Consider the following 19,179-nt stretch of genomic DNA (forward strand, 5'->3'; position numbering starts at 1 on the left):
TACAACCCCTTCTGAGAAAAATGTTATTTTCCATTATCTTCTTTTAAAGTAACTGGAAATCCTAAAGAGACACACAGAAAGAGAGAGAGAGAGAGAGAGAGAGAGAGAGAGAGAGAGAGAGGAGAGAGGGAGAGGGAGAGGGAGAGGGAGAGGGAGAGGGAGAGGGAGAGAGAAAGGAAGGAAGGGAAGGCAAGGGACGGCAAGGCAAGGGAAGGGAAGGGAAGGGAAAGGAAGAGAAGAGAAGAGATTGATCTGTCTCATTTCTAGGAGCCGCAAATTTAAACTTTAAAAGATGGAGGAAATGATTGAAAGTGATAAATACCTTTTCCAAGCATTCGGTTTGTTGGCTTTCTGACCAAAAGGGCCCGTTGTTAGATCTCTGAAAGGAAGCCAAATCCAGCCCCCTGCAAACACTCCTCCACCTCTTCCCCAACCCCCCTCAACTCCCTTGTCTAACTTGAAAATGAACTTGGACTTCCCTCTCAGACAGGCCCTAAAACCAGGAGAGATTTTATTTGTCTGTTTTTGAAGGACTTCCTAAAAGGAGGAGGTGTCTGGGGTGAGGGGAGGGGAACAGAGGGCCCTCTCCCACTGCAGGGATGGGGTAAGTGTAGGGGCTCTGGGGAGGCAAGAAGCCGGGAGATATATTTTGTTAATTTCTTAACTCTGTGTTTATTTCCGGAACTTCTGTCATTGGGGGTGGGGGGAGGGCAAGTGACTGACTGAGATGCTGCTGAAAAAGAAAAGGGAGTAGGAGGGATGAGGATTAGAAAGGGGATGGGTCTGGGGAAGGAGAGGATGAGGAGGGTTGGGAAGGGTCTCTGTGAGGAGCTTGGCAGGGCCGAGAGGACAGCGATGGAAGCAATGGAAGAATGAGGGCCGAGGTAGGGACACTGGAGGCCACTGGAGGAGGCTTCCTGAGACTTCCCCATGGAAGCAGCTACCTGATCTCCCCACTCAAACACAGAGCACCACAGGTGTGATTGGGGGCAGGCTGGAGGAGAATCCAGGAAAAGACTGGTGATGGCAGCCTACCCCGACCCTCGAGTGGATCCCTGCAGAACCATAGAGGAAAGTTTGATGGGACTTCCCAAACCCTCAGCCAACACTGCAATCCTAAACTGACAGCAGAAGAGAGCGGATTTCCCTGATGTCTAGGAGAGGGAAGTGAATAGGGCCTGGAGGAAGGCAAGTTTGGGTTTGAGAGCAGAAAACTCTGAAATCAGGAGCAAAGCGATGCCTCAGCCCATCCTGGTCCCATCTTCCTCAAGCTGGGGGCCCAAGGAGGAAGAACAATATAGGTGGAAGATGCCAGGGTGGTAGCTGCTGTCCAGGGGGTGAGTCTCAGACGGGGAGGAGAGGCCTGGGTGGCTCTCCTCTGAGTCCGCACTGTGGGGGTGGAGAGATTAAAGTGGAGCAGGTTCCAGAGGGATCCAGGAGCCTGGGAGTGGCACCTGCATCTGCACACTCCTTGGGCCACCCCCAACCTTTTAGAGCCAAGGGAGGTGGAGGGAAAGGAGGCGAGGAAGGGACTGGGCAGGGCCAGGGAGCCCCAGGATCAGCCACTTTTCTTTCCTTCCCCACCAGTATCACCCTTTGTGACCCAACAGGAATTAATCTCCTCTGAGTGTGTAAGGCTCTCCCAGCTCAGTCACACTCCCAGGGGGCTCTTTCATAGTTCCACCCCCCCACCCCGGAACTCCTAACCCTTCCTGTAAGTGACCTCTCTATCCCAAACATCCCTTTCTTTCCTAGATAGCTCAAGCCCTACATCCTCAATCCTCCACAAATCTCTTCCATCCTGCCTGCAGCCCGTATCCTGGACAGGAAAGGGCCCCCCAAACTCTATGCCCGCCCACCAAGGCCCCAAGTCTGGGCGAGAATCCAGACCCCATGGTGGTAAGGCTCTTTGTTCTCCTGCAGCCTCAACCCACCCCCTCCTTTTTTTAAACTGGAATTTCTCCCATAAAAAAAAAAGCGGGGGGCGGGGGGGGGCAGGAGCTTCAGAGCTTCAAGCTCTTTTTTTTTTTTTCCCTGGGCAATATGGAGGAAACAGAGGAAAGAGGGGGAGGAAGGGAAATCAACTGATGCTTGCTTTCCAAAGAAGGCAATCTGGGCACTGAATAAGGGGCACACCAACCTCATTTCTCTCATCCCCTTCTCCCTCGCCTGGAATTCAAGCTTCACCCAGCCCTCGAGTGTGTACAGCAACTCCTGCTGCAAATGCTGCTAGCTTACCCCACCGACTTGGTCTCTAACACAGCGGACCAGGAATTTCACCCCTCAACTTTAGAAAGACACAGACATCTGCCTCTTCATTTTCCTGGGGATGTCTAAGTAGAGAACAGGATGAGCATATAAATCAAGTGTGTATCCAGAGAAATAAACAGACCAGCAGAGATCTTTATTTGCATAGAGAGGATTTCGGCGAGGGCTGGGTATTTTCATGAATACACTTGGGCCGTATCCACAAGGGCATGTGCTGGAACAGTGCATGGAGCCTGCCCACAATCACAGACCCACAGGCCGGGCGTGTGCACACGTATACCGTGCAAACACACACACACACAAACACTTCCAGTGAGACGGCACATTGAATATCTCCTTTATATATTGGAGTCTTTGAAAACAAGAATTTCAGAGTTGAACTTAGCGGGGAACTCAGTCCATAGAGGAAGCTGAGGGCAGAGCGGCTCCCGTGGCCTCGCCATCACAAATGTCCCTTTGAAAAAAGAGCGGAGAGCGCAGCCCGGGGCTTCTCGACGGGGCTAGAGGGGCCGTTTTCCATTTTCCTTTGGTGTGATGAAATGCTCCGTCCTTTCCCGCACACACCAACATCATCACAGCTAGAGACCGAAGGGTCACATTCCTATTCATTCCTCCCGATTTCCTCTCAACCAGGTCCGCAGTCCAGCTCCATCGGCCCACCCGCGAAGCCCCCGGCGGGGCGAGGTGTGGCTCAGCGGTGGGGGGTGAGCGCCGAAGCCGAGGGTTTCAGCGCCTGGCTTTCTAGGGCGGGATCGCCTCATCTCTTCGGCGATGTAATTACTATGTTTCCAGTAGGGCATATTCTCCTGGAGTGTTTAATTTGGTTTTATTTGTGTCTCAGCGAGATCCACATCTTTTTTTTCGGGGGGAGGAGGAAGAAGCGACCCCAGGCTTAAAGTTAATTAACCAACAAGGCTCTACTTTGAGGCGCCCGGCCGCAGGCTCTCGCCTCGTCGCCTCCCTCCCTGCTCCGGGTGCGCCCCAGTCTTGGAGTCGGCAGTTTCAGGCGCGGAAGGTCTTGGGGAACCCAGCGAAAGAGTGGGAAATCGTTCAGAGCATGCGGACCCTTCTCTGGCGCTTTCAACGCCCTGAGTCCTGAACTTTCGCCTCCCACTCTCTCAGGTCTCTGGGGGGCCTACATCTTCTTCGGCTGGTCTCCGTGACGAAGGGAACTTTTCCCTCTCCGCTCGTCGCTAAATTTTGGCCGCATAAAGCCCCTAATAAATGGAATTGTAAAATTGCTGGGTTAAATCTATATCTCATTGCAATAGGAATAGTTAATGCCCTTATATAAATCTGGAAAAGAACCTACTATTGATTTTATTTATTGCTGGGCCGCCTGCACCCAGAGTCTTTCTGCTGTTCTGCCCCTTACTCCCAAAGGCTGGGGGACCCGTCTTTGGGTTCTGGCCCGTGAAGACGCATCTGGCGTTGAGCTAGACCATTCCCGGACCCGGGAGGGAGCCCCAGGAACGGGGTGGCCATTTCAGGCCCTTTGTTTCGCCCGGCTGCCCCACTCAGCCCGGTCCACGTCGCCCCGGGTTCTCCACGCGGAACCGGACCCCGCACTGCACAGGAGGGGAAGCTAGGGCCTCCGCACCACCCCTACACCTGCGGAGGGAAAAAACGGCAGACCTCTCCACCCACCTACCCCCACCAGGCAGGCCGCAGGCAGACGCGGGGGGCCAAGGTCACACGACCCAGTCTAGACTAGCCAGGCCATGTTTGCTTTCCTCCTTTTACCTTGACCTTGGGACTCCGGAGGCAGAGAAGCCAGTTTCCTAGCCAAGAGCCGGCTCCCAGCAAGACCCACCTTCCTCTCCACTCCTCTCTCCTCCATCCACCATCATCGCCCTCAACACACACTCAAGCTAGTCTGCTCATGTTCCAAGCTTCCTGATATATTTTTCCTCCTACTGCCAGCCCAGCCCAAAGCCTGCTTTCTGGAACTCTGAGGTGACCCTTCCGAATGAAGAGCACCCTGATAAAGATTGCGTCTCTTATCCTAAGTCACCCACGTCAGGGCGCTCTCCATTGTCCAACACCACTTTGCCCCTACCGGTAGAAGGGAGGCAGCCCGTGGGCCAGATCTCAGTACAGACCTGGCCATTTGCTCTCAAGTTGAAGGGATCCAGCGGGTTCGGCTTAGCCCGAGGCTATTTCCTGGCCGCGGTCTGGACAAGAGCACCCAGCATTTAAAATCTTTGGCAGAGGCAGGAAAGAGGGAGATGCTGTAGCCCCTCTCCCCTTTTTTCTCTCTCTCTTTATTACCTCTTCTCCTCAGGGAGGCCCTGTGCTGAAAGGGAACTTGGCTCAATCCCACGGAGATGCTCTCTGGAAAGGGGTGCCTCTACTTAGGCACCAAACTGAGCACAGGAAGCCCGACAAGTCTGGAGACTGGGAAGAGAGAAGAGGGGGGCTTTTTTAGAAAATTAGTAAGTTGGTTAATTTTTTCTTTGAAAAGATTGGGTAGTTTCAAAGCATCGAAACACTTCACGTTAAAAGGAGGGGATGCTATGGGAGTTAAAGTTGGGGTTATCCAGCTGGGAACTGCGTTGATCCCGGCTCTGCCTGGCCCCTCAGCCTATGGCCGGCTCAACCCAGGCGGCCGAGGGCGGAGGCGGATCCGCCAGGCTCGGATCGGGCCTCCTGGAGTCTCCCAGAGTAGCGCCTGGGAAATGTCCCTCCAAAGGGGCAGCGCTGCCGACTCTCCCTCATCCCACGTTTCCTTTTGTACACGGATCTGAGAGCGCGTGCTCTTCTTGTTCGCATGAAGAGCTTTTCAGCTTTCCTAGACCGAATCCCTGCTCCTCCTCCCCCTTTTCTTTGAAAAATCTCACTCCGAGTCTTTTAATTCCTATTGTATGTTGAAATACCCCTCTATTCTATTGCCCCCATTTCTCTTCTTTATTCTATCTCAATTTTTCGTTGAGAGCATCCCGCCCTCCGTGTGATGATGTTTGTGTTTGGGGGCTATTACATCCTCCTAGCCTTCTCTGCTCCGCTGGAGGAAGACCTGCGGGCAACGAGCCTAGAGATGGTCCCTCTTAGACAACTGGGGCTTTGGGGAAAGTGGCTGAAAGTCGGAAATGGAAACACAATCCCGGCATCAAAGTCTTGCTGCTCGGTGTCGGGTTCTTTCCAGCCGGAGCTCCCAGGGAGTCAGCCAAGGCCAGACCCAGGGCTCCCCACGCCCTGCCGGTGCGCATCCGCCTGCTTTCCAGTTTTTTTATTTATTAAGAAAAAAAAAATACGGTGTCTCCCCGACCCTTAGCTCCAAGCCCCAATCCAGTCAGCGATCTTTTGGGGTAGGAATCAGTCTCCCCCACACGCCTTCTAAGCCTAGTGGGAGGCTCCCAGGAAAAGTCCTGGTCTTGCCAGACCCCTTTGCGTCGGCCAAATTCAGCCTCCCCCTTCTCATTCTCCCTCCCCGAGGCCGGCCAGGGGGCGTTGCCCTGTCCCTTTAAATTTCCCAGCTCCCTCCTCTTTGCCCCTCCTGAGAGCCAATCAGCAGAGACCTCTTCCCTTTCGCCCCGCCCCACCTCTAGGGGTGGGAACCCCAGGAGACCCGGCCAAGGAATCACGTGCACGGGTGGCGTCACGTGGGCGCGGGAGGGTTGCCGAGGGGAGGCTGGCGGGAGCCTGTGATTTCTTAATGAAATGTCCCCGCATGCGTAGAGGACATGTAGGGAGGGAGGTGGAAGCACCAGGAGGAGGAGGGGAGGGGTAGAGAGAGAAGGGAGGAGGGATGGGGGAGGGGAAAAGGGAGCGAGGTGTCTTCCCAGCTCGCAGCCTCTGGCAAGTGGAGTTTTTAAAAAGCTCGAGCAGATCATGTCATGACGACTTCGCTGCTCCTGCATCCTCGCTGGCCGGAGAGCCTTATGTACGTCTATGAGGACAGCGCGGCGGAGAGCGGCAGCGGCGGCGGCGGGGGCGGCGGCGGCGCGGGCGGCGCGGGGGGTGGCTGCAGCGGAGCGAGCCCCGGCAAAGCCCCGAGCATGGACGGGCTGGGCAGCAGCTGCCCGGCCAGCCACTGCCGCGACCTGCTTCCGCACCCGGTGCTGGGCCGCCCGCCGGCTCCCCTGGGCGCCCCTCAGGGCGCCGTCTACACGGACATCCCGGCCCCGGAGGCGGCGCGCCAATGCGCCCCGCCGCCGGCGCCCCCCACCTCGTCCAGCGCCACTCTGGGCTACGGCTACCCTTTCGGTGGCAGCTACTACGGCTGCCGCCTGTCGCACAACGTGAACCTGCAGCAAAAGTCTTGCGCCTACCACCCGGGCGATAAGTACCCCGAGCCGTCGGGCGCCCTGCCGGGTGACGACCTGTCCTCCAGGGCCAAGGAGTTCGCCTTCTATCCCAGCTTCGCCAGCTCCTACCAGGCGATGCCCGGCTACCTGGACGTGTCTGTGGTGCCTGGGATCAGCGGGCACCCGGAGCCGCGTCACGACGCGCTCATCCCCGTCGAAGGCTACCAGCACTGGGCTCTCTCCAACGGCTGGGACAGTCAGGTGTACTGCTCCAAGGAGCAGTCTCAGTCCGCCCACCTCTGGAAGTCTCCCTTTCCAGGTAAGGAAGGGACCCGAGCGCCGCCGCCGTCAGGGACCCGTCCCAGCCCCGCCTGCCCCGGGGCTCCGCGCCCCAGCCACCCCCGCCGTCTGGCCCCGGCGCGCCGGCTCTCCTGGGCTGCCGATGGAGCCGGCCGGGCGAGCTGCGCTGAGGAATGCGCCGGGGAAGAAATCTGCTCCGACACGTTCCCCGGAGCTGCCGGGCGGAGAGTGAAGCAATCACAGGCGCCCGAGCGCCCGGCCGCCGGCTCCGCTCCAGTCGGGAGCTTGTCTCCTCCTCCCCCAGCGGGCTCCAGTCTCACGCGCGGCTCTTGGCCTCCTAAGCCCGCTTCCGGCCAGGAATGGGGGGTGGGGTGGGCCTTGGGTGCCTTGGAATCCAAAACCACTAGGACAAAACGCTCAACCCACCGATTAATTGGGGAAAAAAATTAGAACCCCCAAACATTTTGTTTGCCTGAATGTCCAAGATCATTCAGGCACTGCAGGCACTGGACAGTTTTTGTTGTTGTTTTTAAATAGGGGTCTAATTTGCCGGGATCTACAGAAATGTAGGGTGTTTTCTTTTTTCTTTTCTTGATTTATTTTAAGAATTTGGCCACGAATTTCCTGATTGTTAAAGGAACAAGAGAGCTAAAATCTCTAGAGAGGGTGTGGAGAAAAGGGAATTCACATCCCTCTCCTGGATTATAAAATTCTTTGCCTCTCTGGTGCACTGAGCTCAAATCCTGTGGGTGTTCGCACTACCAACTCCCCCAAATGCGGGAGAGAAGGAGAGTTCCCCATGCCTTAGACACAGGGGAGTGTCTCTTTCTCTTAGAGGGGAGTGAGGATGAGGGTGGGGGGGAGACCTGCTTTGGAAGGATCTGAGGTCCAGGCCCAGGCAGGGGACCCCTCTGCATTGTCTGGCTCCATATGCGGTGGGGGATTGGAATTTACTGGTGTTCTGTTCCCTTTCCAATTGAGGCTATCTCTGAACAGGAAGGGATCCTGCAAACCACCACCCCCCCACACTCCACAGGGGAAAAGACCAGTTCCAGGTTTCTCAAAACCACATCAGGAGCTTCGTATTCAGCTTTGTGCTGAGAAATCAGGATTCAGGGTCTAGTGAATCCAGAGCTTGAGTCTGCTCTTGCTATATATGAGCAGAGCTCAGTGGGAGAGGGCTGACTGGCTCCGTTCTGATGCCTACAGGGGTCCTGGGGGCCCCGACCAGCCATATATGGCTCCCCACACTGCCCAGAGCCCCCCCCTCCCCAACTCTACATGTGGACCCAGGGACATTTTCATTGGGAAGTGTAGACCTGAAGACCTCCTAAGGGTGGGCCTGAAATTCCTCTGCATCCGGGATTGGGGCAAGGACAGATGGTTAAAAAAAAATTACTGAATGATATTAAAAAGTGTAGCAAATAACATTCTTGTAAATATTATAAGATGACTTAGTATAACACAACTGACCAAGGTGGGACCCACACTAGACACCCAATTTCTGGCTGCCAGAAGATTTAGGTTGATAGAATTTTAGTACATGGTGTCATGCGTTACCTACTCTGCATTGACTATATTTTTATATAATATGATTTCTGTTATTAACCACCTAATACGAAACACATAATAACACTTTTCTAGAAGATAGGCAACTCACATGTAGGTGTACAATAGTGTGTTGTGGAGATATGGCCCTTTAATTTCCCATCCCACCCAGATGGGAAGCTGCTTAGGAGATGGGGGTTTAGCAGGAATTCCTGGAGCATCAGTAGCTGGTAGCCAACAGGCCATGCTAAGGGGCTGAAGGGCAGAGGGGCAGATGCCCACCCAGCCCACTGTGGGCAGAGGCACAAGTCTAGAGCAGTGGGCGGTGGGTTTAGTGTGAAGAGGGGATGAGAGGGAGCTGCTCTGGCATTGATGTGTACGCATGTGGAGCAAGGTGGGAGTGAGAGATTGGAGAGAAGCTCAGAAATATCTTTGAGCAAAATAAACATCTTAAAGATTCCCAGGAAAAAAAAAAACTAAAAGTAAGCACTTTTTTATCACAGCCTCCTAGAGAAAAATATCTTTGACATAAAAAAATATATAGCCCAACTGAGATTTAATACACTTGCAAATTATGGCATGGAAGTGGATATAAAAACCCAGTGTATCTCAACAGCTATGTGCTCACACACTCCCGGTGTGGAAATAGAATCGGGCTGGTGTATCTCAGTGAGTGCAGAGGTCCAGGCAAAAGGCAGATGAATAAGAAATTATGCTCAGACACCCTCCATCTTTCTACCCACACAGAGCTCCTTTAAAGTAGTGAGATTTCCAGATAACTCTGTCTATGCAATTGTGGTTTGTTCGGCAGCATCTAGGCATAAACACTACTGTCTCTTTTCAGTGCCTCTGGCTCTGAGAGACCTCATCTATGGCAGTCTGGGCTGGTGTGGGAGATGAAGGCAATTGTTCAGAAAGATCCAGATAATTAGGGCCCAGCTGAGTTGTGGCTTCTTCCTTCACCCAATTATCTAGACCCTTGCTTCTTTGCTCTTTTTTTTTTTCTTCCTATAGTGAGTATAGACAGTTTTTAATTTTGACAGAGAGAGTCAGAAATTCCAAGAGAGAATCAGCAGAAATTCCAAGAGAGAAGCAGAGAGGAGGGGGGCGGGGTGGGGGAGACAGGGAGAGACAGAGACAGATAGGATAGGAGGAGACAGTAAGAGAGAGAAGGAGATAATGGGCTCTTTGGGCCATACTGGAAGTCTCTACTGACAAGTCTTTGGAATTTGCTTGAGAAGAGTGGCTAGGATTTCTAGCTGAACAAGGTCCTCTTCGGAGGACCAGAGCCCTGTTTTGGGAGTGGGTGGGTCAAGAGCCAGTGGGCAGTAGGAACATGTACACAGGACCCCAAGAGAGAGCTGTGGCTGAGCATTGATCTGATTTTTATCTGCTCCTCAAAAGTGTCTATTAGGTTCCCAGGTATGAAGTGGTGTGTGTGTGTGTGTGTGTGTGTGTGTGTGTGTGTGTGTGCACGCCCACACGCTCTGAAGGGAGATTAGGGAAAGGTTGATTGTAAAATTAATCACCAAGTCCTCTACTTACTTTAGGCAGCATAGACACAACTCGAGGCCTAAGCTTCCAGATGTTTCCACATCTGCAGATCCCACTTCCTTTCCAGACAAGACAGCAGACAATGAAAGGGGGCTTCTTTCAGAAGGCAAGACTGAAGGTATTTCCCCAGTTGGCCAAAACAACCAGCCGTTAGGTCTGATCCATGAAAAACTTGGCCACATCAACTCTTGGCATTCTGTAGAGAAAAATAACCAATTTAGACCAGCTATCTGCTTTTTTTAAACTGATTTTTTAGGGTTTGTTGATTAAGCCTCATTGGAAATTTATAGTTGGGGTTTAGGAGACCCAAAATTGGGTAGATAATTGTGAGCATTTCCAGAAAGTGAAGTTTAAAAAAATCAGGGACAATTATCTGGTTAATTCAGGAACCCAAACCCACGTTTATCCCATTTGCTCTCCAGAAAAAAGGAGGTATTTTAAAGCTAAATTGTACCAAGTGGTCTGTTTCCATTTTAGAACTTACTGTGTCATTATGTTGAGTCCAAAAATCTGGGTTTGAAATCTGGCTCTGCCACTTAAGTTCTTTTACCTACTCTGAGCCTCAGATTCCTTATCTTGTAAAATGGGTTGAATAAAATAAGACTGGAAAGAATGTTCCGAGGATTAAAAAAAAAGCCTCACGGTATCATTACTGACCCTCTCTGTTTTACTCCTATTCCAGAATCATCAGTTTCTCAAATCATAGTTACATCTGTAAGAGTAAGACACATTTAAGAACTGTGAGACTTTTAAAAATTATCGTGTGCAAAAAAAAAAATCCTTTTTAACATAAAGGATCTGCTCTGCTAAAGTGAAGTTGTTTTGTTTTGCAGATTAAAAAAAAAAAAAAAACTTGGCCTGTTCCTACATAGGCAGAGAAAAGTGACAAGTCCAACAATTTTCCTGAAAAATTGTCATCATGAAGACAGCCAAACCAGGCCATTGGAACCCCCTCTCTCCCATATTCTTTCTGCGTACTTTATTCGCCCCCTGCATTTGATGGTGACCTCTTCTCTCCCCATCCTGTGTAGACAAGGGTCCCTGAGAGAGAGCAGACCCAATGAGAATGGGTATAAGGAAGGTGTTTCATGAGGGTGGGGTGGGGGGGCAGTGAGAACAAGCATTTCAGAAAGAGCTTTGTGTCCTTATTCTAGACTGTGTCTACACTTCCAAAGGGCAGTAAGAATGAAGGGGAAATCTCAAATATTCAGTCCTACTCATTAAATCCTGCATGAAGAAGTCTGCCAATTACGTTTTTAAAAATTGAAGGGTGAGTTACTCAGATAATTTCCCTAGTTCCCCACTTCCCCTTGAAAGTGTTGCTATGATATTTTTATTGACAGAGGTGAGGGTGGAGTGGAAGGGGGTTATAAGTGACACGTATTGCCTGTGACATTCTCAGAGCATGAAGAAATTGAACTAGTAGTGGGATGACAAGGTATTTAGGATTGGGGTTCCCGCATGGGGTGGGGACAGTCTCCTTCAGCCTCAGAGGAATGACAGGGATAGCACATGGGAACAGGATTTGCTGTTTTGCTGAGTGGACATTTATGGGGGCAAGGGAGGGGCACTGATTTCTTTTTATAGAAGACTTACGTGAACAGCTGGTTTCAACCCAAGAAGGGCTCTCTTGGTGTCTCCTCTGGTGGGCACACACCTGGGTGTGGACCCTCCACTTCTAGGGACCTGATTCCCTACATCTCACTGCTAGGACTCCTCACCTTGGATGTTACTAAGTGGCTCACAACACTGGACTCCTAGAGATTGGCTCCCAGGCAGTCTGGCTTCACCTGGCCACTTTTCTTCTCTCTAGCTGTCGGTGCTGGCCTCAGATTCCTAGTGCAGAGCCAGTGACCAAAGGCAAGAGGCCCCACTTGGGGGTCTGTGCCCACTGAAACTGTCTCCCTGCCCACCATGCCCTCCCTCAAACATACAAAAGAACACCTTCCTCTGATAATGGGGCAGAGTATAAACTGACCCATGCCCAAATGACCTACCTGCAGGAAAGAGGGATTTTCCTGAATACCTGCGATCCTGCAGGCTAGCAGACCAGGCTGCAATTTGGAGGGACCCCTCTAAGGGAACAGGGATTCTAATAAGGAGTGCTGTGTAGAGCCATACTGGAAGCTGAGCCAAAAGGAAAAATCAGTAATACTGGTCCCGTATTTATTTAAAATTTTCATATTTTGTTCATCATGGATTCCTGGGCATTCGTTTATATATTTTAAAACATTGCATTAAAATATCATTCATCTTGGTTACTGAGTTTGGGCGCCCCCTCCTTTAAAGTTTGCGCCAGAGGCAATACCCCAGGGTCCTCACCTAAGTCGAGGCCTTGCTAATAACAGAGGTGCAAAAGATTTGGGGACAATCCGTGTCAGCTCCCTTTGAGTCCCTGCCGGAACCTGCGCCTCCGCAGCCGCGCGGACTTGAGGCCCCTTGCGGGGTCCTGGGTCCAACCATGCGACTCACTTCCTGCCGCCCGCCTTCTCTCTCCCCCCAGACGTGGTCCCCCTACAGCCCGAGGTCAACAGCTACCGCCGCGGGCGCAAGAAACGCGTGCCCTACACCAAGGTGCAGCTGAAGGAGCTAGAGAAGGAGTATGCGGCCAGCAAGTTCATCACCAAAGAGAAGCGCCGGCGCATCTCGGCTACCACGAACCTCTCGGAGCGCCAGGTCACCATCTGGTTCCAGAACCGGCGGGTCAAAGAGAAGAAGGTGGTCAGCAAATCAAAAGCGCCTCATCTTCACTCTACCTGACCGCCCACCCAGCTGCCCGCCCCGTCTATTTATGTCGCCGATTTGTACCATATCCGAACACACCGAAGGACGCTTTTCGGGTACAGACAAATATTTAATGTTAACCAGAAAGAGGAACCACTCCGCTGGGAGGCAGAGGGTATCAAAGGGTGTGCTCTGCCGCCCTCTACTCCCCACCCCATCCTCAACCCTCACCCCTATGCAGATGGCATCTACCCCGCCTCAGCGGCTTTGGAGGTGGGTCCGGGCGGGCGTGGGAGGAAGGCAGCCTGCCTCCACTCCCTCTGGCCGTTGCCCCTCGCCTTGCCGGAGCGCCGAGTGGCAGCCAAGAGCCCAGTCATTCCAGCCAAAGCAGAGCTGGGGAACCCCGAATGACCCCATTTTTGCCTCATCCTTTGCCCGGGCAGGTAGATGACCCCCCTAAGGGTGCGACCCCGAGCAGGACCTGGCGAGCTCCTACTTTCCGTCCAGTCCTTCCTCCCGTTCCCTGTCCCTCTGGCACTCTTTAGTTAGGCAAGATTTCCCAGTTAAGATGTTTCTGTGCATATTTTAAAAGTCACATTAATATTAATGATAAGTATTAGGGACCTGGCATCGTGATTGGAGTACAGACAGCGCTTAGGTTTTTTCTTTCCTGTTTCAACAAAAGCTGGAATTGGATGAGGAGACACCTACCCTTCTCCCCCACCTGGACCAAGGAACTGAGTTTCTGAGGAGCCACCTTTGCCCCCATGGCCTCCTCTGTTCTGCTTCTCAATCAACATGCAGAAATCCAGGGAAGACAGAAACTCCCACCATGCTGCTAAATCTGTCTTCTCTCCTTCTCTCTCTGTGGCGAGACTGAGGGTCAGGCCATGCACAGGAGCAGAACTTTTTTGCTAGGGAACGGACAAGCTTCTCTTCCAAGGGGATGGAGAGCGGGTCCCCCGGCAGATTCCCTCTCCAGTTGCTTCTCCGTCAAGGCGGTAGCTGAGAAGCCCTCACATTTTCACTTTTACTCATTGTCCTGAGGACAGCAGTTTTTCTTCCAGGAGGCCAAGATAGCTGGCTCCCAGTTAGCCAGCTAACGCAGACGCTGCCTGACATTTCCCTCCTCAAAGGCCAACTTGGTGCTGGGGGATGGGGGCTCACCTTCTCCCTTCCCACTGGTGCATTACAAAAGCGTGTTCTTTTGAAATGTTCATCCAAAACAGGCTTTTAAAAAATGTTGTGTATCTGTATATAGTATTGTGATGTCTGAATGACAATGTACTGAATGCAAAAAGGAAAAAAATACCACAAACCTGTTTTTAAAATAAAATCTTTTTTTTTTTTTTGCCTTGATTTTATCGCTCAGATTCCTTCTGAAACTCCTTCTATCCACTGGTTCTTGGGGTAGGCTCTATTGCCCTGACTCAGCCAGAATGGGCAGGGGGAAGAGTAGAGAGAACACCCCCAGCTGGATAGATCCCAAATTTATATTCTGCTCCACGTAAGTTTTTTAAGTGAGGTTTTCAGATTGTTGATACGATCTAGACAGAAGAAAACTCTTTCCCATCCTGATGCCCCAAATAGATGAGTTCGCTTGGGAGAGAAGGATGTGATCAGCGACTGAAAAGGCCTGGGAGCAAGTGAGTGGGTTCACTTCAGTTAATAGAGCTCAGAGCTGGATCTCTGTGCTGAGAAAGTGGTGTCCCAGCTGGCGACTGGATGCTGTGGTGGTGGCAGCGTGGCGGCAGTGGGGAGCTAATCTTGCTCCTGAGGCTCTACTGCCCCCAGAGGGTCCCAAATCCCTCCAGACAGTTCAGAGCTGGAGCTGGGAAGGGGTCCCCTCAGTCTGCCCTGCTGGGAGGCCGCTGCAAGCTCCGTATTCCCAAGCTGCTCCCTTTTCCTCTCCACCAACCTATGCAAGAGGTCGGGCTGCTAGGACCCCATGGGCCCCCAGTCCTCTAAGCCAATCTCACTTGTATTCTCCAGCATTGTCGGGAACCCCAGTCTTCCAGGCAATCAGGAGCCCTGTAGACTCTGCCACTAATTTGTTTTCCCTGCCGTGTCAGTCTGTGCCTATCTCCCTATCTGGCTGAGTTAATGAGATCGTTAAGTTGTCAGGTTAAGAGACTTTTAAAAAGCGATATAGCCTAAAACAATGTTATCTCAGATTAAATCTTTACTGCAGCAATTTTTATTTATATATAATATTTTTTCCGTTCCTGAGACACAGAAAGACTGGAGGCATTGGGTTGGAAATCAGAGTTCTCTGATCTCACTTTGCCTGATGGCTGACGTTCTTAAAATTTTATTTAAATAAATGTTTCAGGGGTGTGTGTATGTGCCACACACACACACACACACACACACCCCGAATCTGAGAGACAAAGAGCCTGAGGAATTCACCCTCTGTGGAGGCTCCGCTACTGATACTGCTGCCCGTCCTTTTCTACTCCATTTCAACTCTGGGTTAACCACCAAAGAATCCCACGCTGGGCAGTACAGGTCTAGGAGGGAATAGATGAATCTCCCAGGAATAATGTTCATTCTTAATTCCATCTCTCCTTTCTCTCCCCACTCACCACCTTAACCTCTCTCCAAAACCCCTGAGTCTCTCCAGAGATGGGAAGAATTGAAAATTAAATGTGTGTGTTTGGTCAGAAAAAGGAACTGAGTAGACAAGAGACCCGGGGCTCCCTTGATACCCCCACCCCTCTTGACTTGGGGGTACATTGGGTAGTCCCATGACACAGCTGTAGAGTCAGTGGAAGCTGGAGACTCAGTGGGGAAAGAGAATTCTATAGTTCTCCGAGGCATCCTTCCACTTCTGCACACAAATCCACATGAGGGCAAATGAGCGAGTCTTCCCACATGGAGGGATACGCCCTAAGGCCCCAGAAGGGGGCGATGGAAAAGAGAAGAAAGCTTGCGCGGGCTCACTGGGGTTGCACTGGGACACCAGTGACCCAAGCAAGCACTGCGGTCCCTCTGAGTCCCTGTGAGCCCCAGTGTGCCGCAGGGTGTTTAAGATGCCTCCCATGCACTGGATCAAATGTTCCTGGATCAGTTTTGGAGATGCCTCTTCCATAAAAGTAAGCACGAGAATGGAAAGTCCTAGGTGAGACAGGTATTGTGTGAGTATGCTTTCTGGGGACACACACTTCCCAGAGTTGGGAAAAAGCATGATTCTCTCCCTGATTGTGTTGGTTCCTTACCTTTCCTTCCTCTGAGAGCTGGCATTCTCATTGGGGAACTCTGTGAGACATTCCTGTGAAGGTGTGTGTATACGTGTGTTTGTGTGTATGCGTGTGTGTAGAGCCTCTGACCAGTGCAGAATTTCCTCAGCCTTTTCTGCCTGTGTGTGTGCACGTGTAGCAATGTTGTCAGCCGGCACTGATCTCAGGGTGTAGAGTGTGTTTTCTTTTCTTTATGCAAATCTATAGAAAGCCTTTCTTTCCAAGGCCAGTCCTCTAGTGTCTGTGTGAGAGTGAGGATGCAATAAATATGCGGGGGCAAGGGGATAGAAAATGTCTGAAGGATTGTGAGTATAGAGGCATCCCCGGGAAATGGACAGCTCTTCTCTGGGACTGAGGTTCCTGCTATCTTTCTCATAATCCGATGACATCCCCGGCTCCTTGTGGCTCCCCGTGGCAAGGGCTGGGGAGACCCGGGTGAGCTGGAGCCTCACAGGACTCTCGGTCTGGAGGGCTCTATACCAGGCTGCCAGGGAGGGCTCAGTTAGATATTTTCCTGAGCTTGGGGAGAAAACCCCTTCCCCACCCACATCTTAGTCCTCAGACCTAGGGCCAGCAGAATGGGCCTTTTGGCCGGTAGTCAGTCCCACAGCCAGGAACCCACCTGAGGGAGCAAGGCCAGCAGTTCTCGGGAGATCCCTCCAGGACTGTCTCCAGACCATCTGCTCCTGAGGCTTTTCGACAGGCGGCTCGGTCAGCAGGCCCCGTGTGGGTATAAGGCGGGGGCAGCCCCTGGGACACTCTCCATCTACCAGAGGATTGAAGCTGGGGACCCTGCAGCAGCCCCCTCTGTTCAGAAGAGAACTCCCCACCCTAGGATCCACCTGGGTCTGACTTGGATGGTGTCAGGAGCCCACTCCTCAAAAACTCCAAGTGCCGGATCAGGCAGATGTGTATCTAGACCCGCGCTGGTGGAGGATTGAGGGGCCCTGGGGAGCCAGGGGCTTCTGGGAGGAGGAGGGGGCCAGAGCCTTTTCGCAACCAACCAGGCTCTTCCTCTTTTAGCCTTGACCGTGACTAGGTCTTTCTGACCTTGACATCACAGGGAGCACCGGGAAGGGGGGAGGGTGGAAAAGGCCTTGATCTTCCGGTGGCCAGAGAAGGGGAGGGCCACTCGCCCCCTTGACGCGCCATCCCCCTTCCCGCCAGAGCCCGCCGCCTCTGTTTACACACAGAGGTGTCGTCTCCAGTCTAGACAGGGGCGCTAATAACGCCCATAAAAGGCGGCCTCTCCAGAGATGCTCTGCAACTCGGCTCCCGCGCGCCTACCGCTGGCCGCAGCCTCCGCCTCCTCCGCCCCGCCCTCCTCAGATACCTCGGCTGGGCTTGCGGGCCGCCTTGGGAGGGGGCACCCAGAGGGTTTCTAGAGGCCGAGAACCCCCGCCCCGCACCCTTCTGAACCTCTTCCGTCTCCAAAGGTAAGTGGACCCCCGCAAAGGTAAGTGGACCCCCGCTCTTCCAGCCCAGCCAGCCTTGGGGATAGCGCATCCTCCTACCCCCACCAGCCTCCCGGGCCCGATCCGCCCCTGCCCAGCGCCACACCCGCCCCCGCCCCGAACTGGAGGCTTGGATTTGGGTAGCAGTTGGGTAGCTGGGCAGATCAGACCCCGGGCAGAACTCAGCCCCTCCCCAGAGCTAGGCCTGGTCAGAGGCCATGGTCACAGGGAGCGGCTGGCTGTGGGGCAGAGGGCACTCTGGGTAGTCCTCACCCCATACTGAGCTTCGAGGTCCACGGAGACCAGGCCCTGGGCTCCCCATACTTTGCTGGCGACTGTAGGTGTGGTGTTTGTGGAGAAGGTGCTTTTTTTTTTTTTTTTTTTTAAATAACTTGGTCCCCACACCTTTCCTGATACTCAGTAATTCACTAGGTGGAAGAGATCCTCTGCTGGCGAGGGGGAAAATGTCAGAACCCCGAAATTATTTAACTATTAGTGCGCCGAAAGGACAGTGAAAATGGGGGAAGATGGCTCACTTAGGGATGCTCAGGTGAGGGGTGGAGGGATGGTCTCCCAGATGTTCCTGCCTGGGACCACCCCTATCCCTTCCCCATTTCCTGAGGAGCAATCGGGCTGGGATCTTGTGGTGGGAGGGGGACAAGTGGAGCCACTGAATGCTTGGAGGAGGTTAGGACGCTGTTGACCCCAGGCTGCTTGTGTGAGCCTGAGAGCCTGACTGGGCCCCCTCACCCAAGGTCCCGCTCACACCCCGCTCCTCCAGGCTGCAGAGCCCTGGAAGGCAGCACGGGGGAAGGGGCCTCCTCACCTTCTCCTTAAGTCCTAGGCACCCGTAAGGAGGCCTGGGAGCCAGGTGGGCTCGGACCCCTGGATGAGCTGGTGAAGCAAAGAACGAGGAGTCTGAGCCCCTACCTCCACCCGTCAGCCTTGGTTGACCCCGACAAAATCCTGCCCCAAGCCTAAGATGCCCTAAAGGGGTGACACATAGAGAGCCGAGGGGTCGGGCTGGGGCCCAGACCTTCCCCACCCGCCGCTTTCCGTCTCGCCTCTCCCGCCCAGCCCAGCTCCTGCTCACCTCCCTTCAGAGACCCAGGCCCTGCCTCATGTGCATAGGCGGCAGAACCGTTTTGTGCAAACTAGGCAGTGACCTTGAACTGGGCCGCCTTGGCCTCTCGACTGTTGCGGGAGAAGGCAGCACCGCGCGGTATAATTTCGACCTCGGTTTGCCTGGGGAGCCCGAACACTGCGGCTCACAGCCACTCCGCGGTGGCCTAAGCCTCCCGCAGCTGCTCTGCCCCTGCCACCAGAGCCGGCCGTAGATTTTATAATAACTCCTTTCGCCTGGCTCGGCGGCGGTGGGGACTCGAGTACCAGCGCATAGCCCGTGAAGATGCAGGAGGGACGGAGGCTTAGACAGAGTCGGTGCGGGAGAGGCGACGGCGCATCCAGCTGGTGGATGCGAGGAAGCAAGAGGGCTGCCGCGAGTCTTCAAGGAAAGCCTTGGACCACATCCTGGCCTTCAGTTTTAGTTAACCCCTGAGTTAATGAGCGGGCCATGGTTGAGCCAGGCCAGCTGCATCAGGAACCTGTGGTCCAGGGTCCAGCAGGCAGTCCACCTCTTCTAATCTCGTGATTTGATGAATGTGCGGAAGAGCGGGCGCAGAGATTGCTCCGCGGGTCCAGAGCCTTGCCAGGCCAGTACAGTTTTCCATGTGAGCTGCGAAGTGCCGGCGGATTGAACCCAGCTAGAAGCCGCTGCCCAGCGCCTTCGGCTGCTGCGAGTCCTAAGCATTCTCCTCACCAAGTCCCCCGTCGGCTCCTGGAGAG

The 19,179-nt window shown here is 53.2% G+C and overlaps 1 protein-coding gene and 1 long non-coding RNA gene across 4 annotated transcripts; one reads left to right on the forward strand and one right to left on the reverse strand.

The window, feature by feature from the left end:
- Positions 1–2,398: 2,398 nt before the first annotated feature.
- Positions 2,399–6,693, reverse strand: LOC137201994 (uncharacterized). 3 transcript variants are annotated; one of them, XR_010932424.1, is made up of 3 exons: positions 6,558–6,693; positions 4,540–4,665; positions 2,399–3,485 (listed from the first exon to the last, which is right to left on the reverse strand). It is a non-coding gene; the product is annotated as an uncharacterized lncRNA (long non-coding RNA). The 3 variants fall into 3 exon arrangements; XR_010932425.1 differs by having other exon boundaries at positions 4,371–4,665; XR_010932426.1 differs by having other exon boundaries at positions 6,540–6,663.
- Positions 5,844–13,990, forward strand: HOXC13 (homeobox C13). Its single transcript, XM_067696791.1, has 2 exons — positions 5,844–6,834; positions 12,421–13,990. Exons 1-2 carry the CDS (start codon positions 6,105–6,107, stop codon positions 12,675–12,677), a joined length of 987 nt encoding a protein of 328 aa, XP_067552892.1. The 5' UTR covers positions 5,844–6,104; the 3' UTR covers positions 12,678–13,990.
- The last annotated feature ends 5,189 nt before the right edge of the window (positions 13,991–19,179 follow it).

The sequence above is a fragment of the Pseudorca crassidens genome, chromosome 11 (genome assembly GCF_039906515.1).
Source record: "Pseudorca crassidens isolate mPseCra1 chromosome 11, mPseCra1.hap1, whole genome shotgun sequence".
In the NCBI taxonomy this organism is placed as follows: domain Eukaryota; kingdom Metazoa; phylum Chordata; class Mammalia; order Artiodactyla; family Delphinidae; genus Pseudorca; species Pseudorca crassidens.

Coding starts and splice junctions, on each gene's coding strand:
- HOXC13 (XM_067696791.1), top strand. CDS start 6,105: ATGACGACTTCGCTGCTCCTGCATCCTCGCTGGCCGGAGAGCCTTATG. Junction 6,835..12,420: donor CTGGAAGTCTCCCTTTCCAG/GTAAGGAAGGGA, acceptor CTCTCCCCCCAG/ACGTGGTCCCCCTACAGCCC.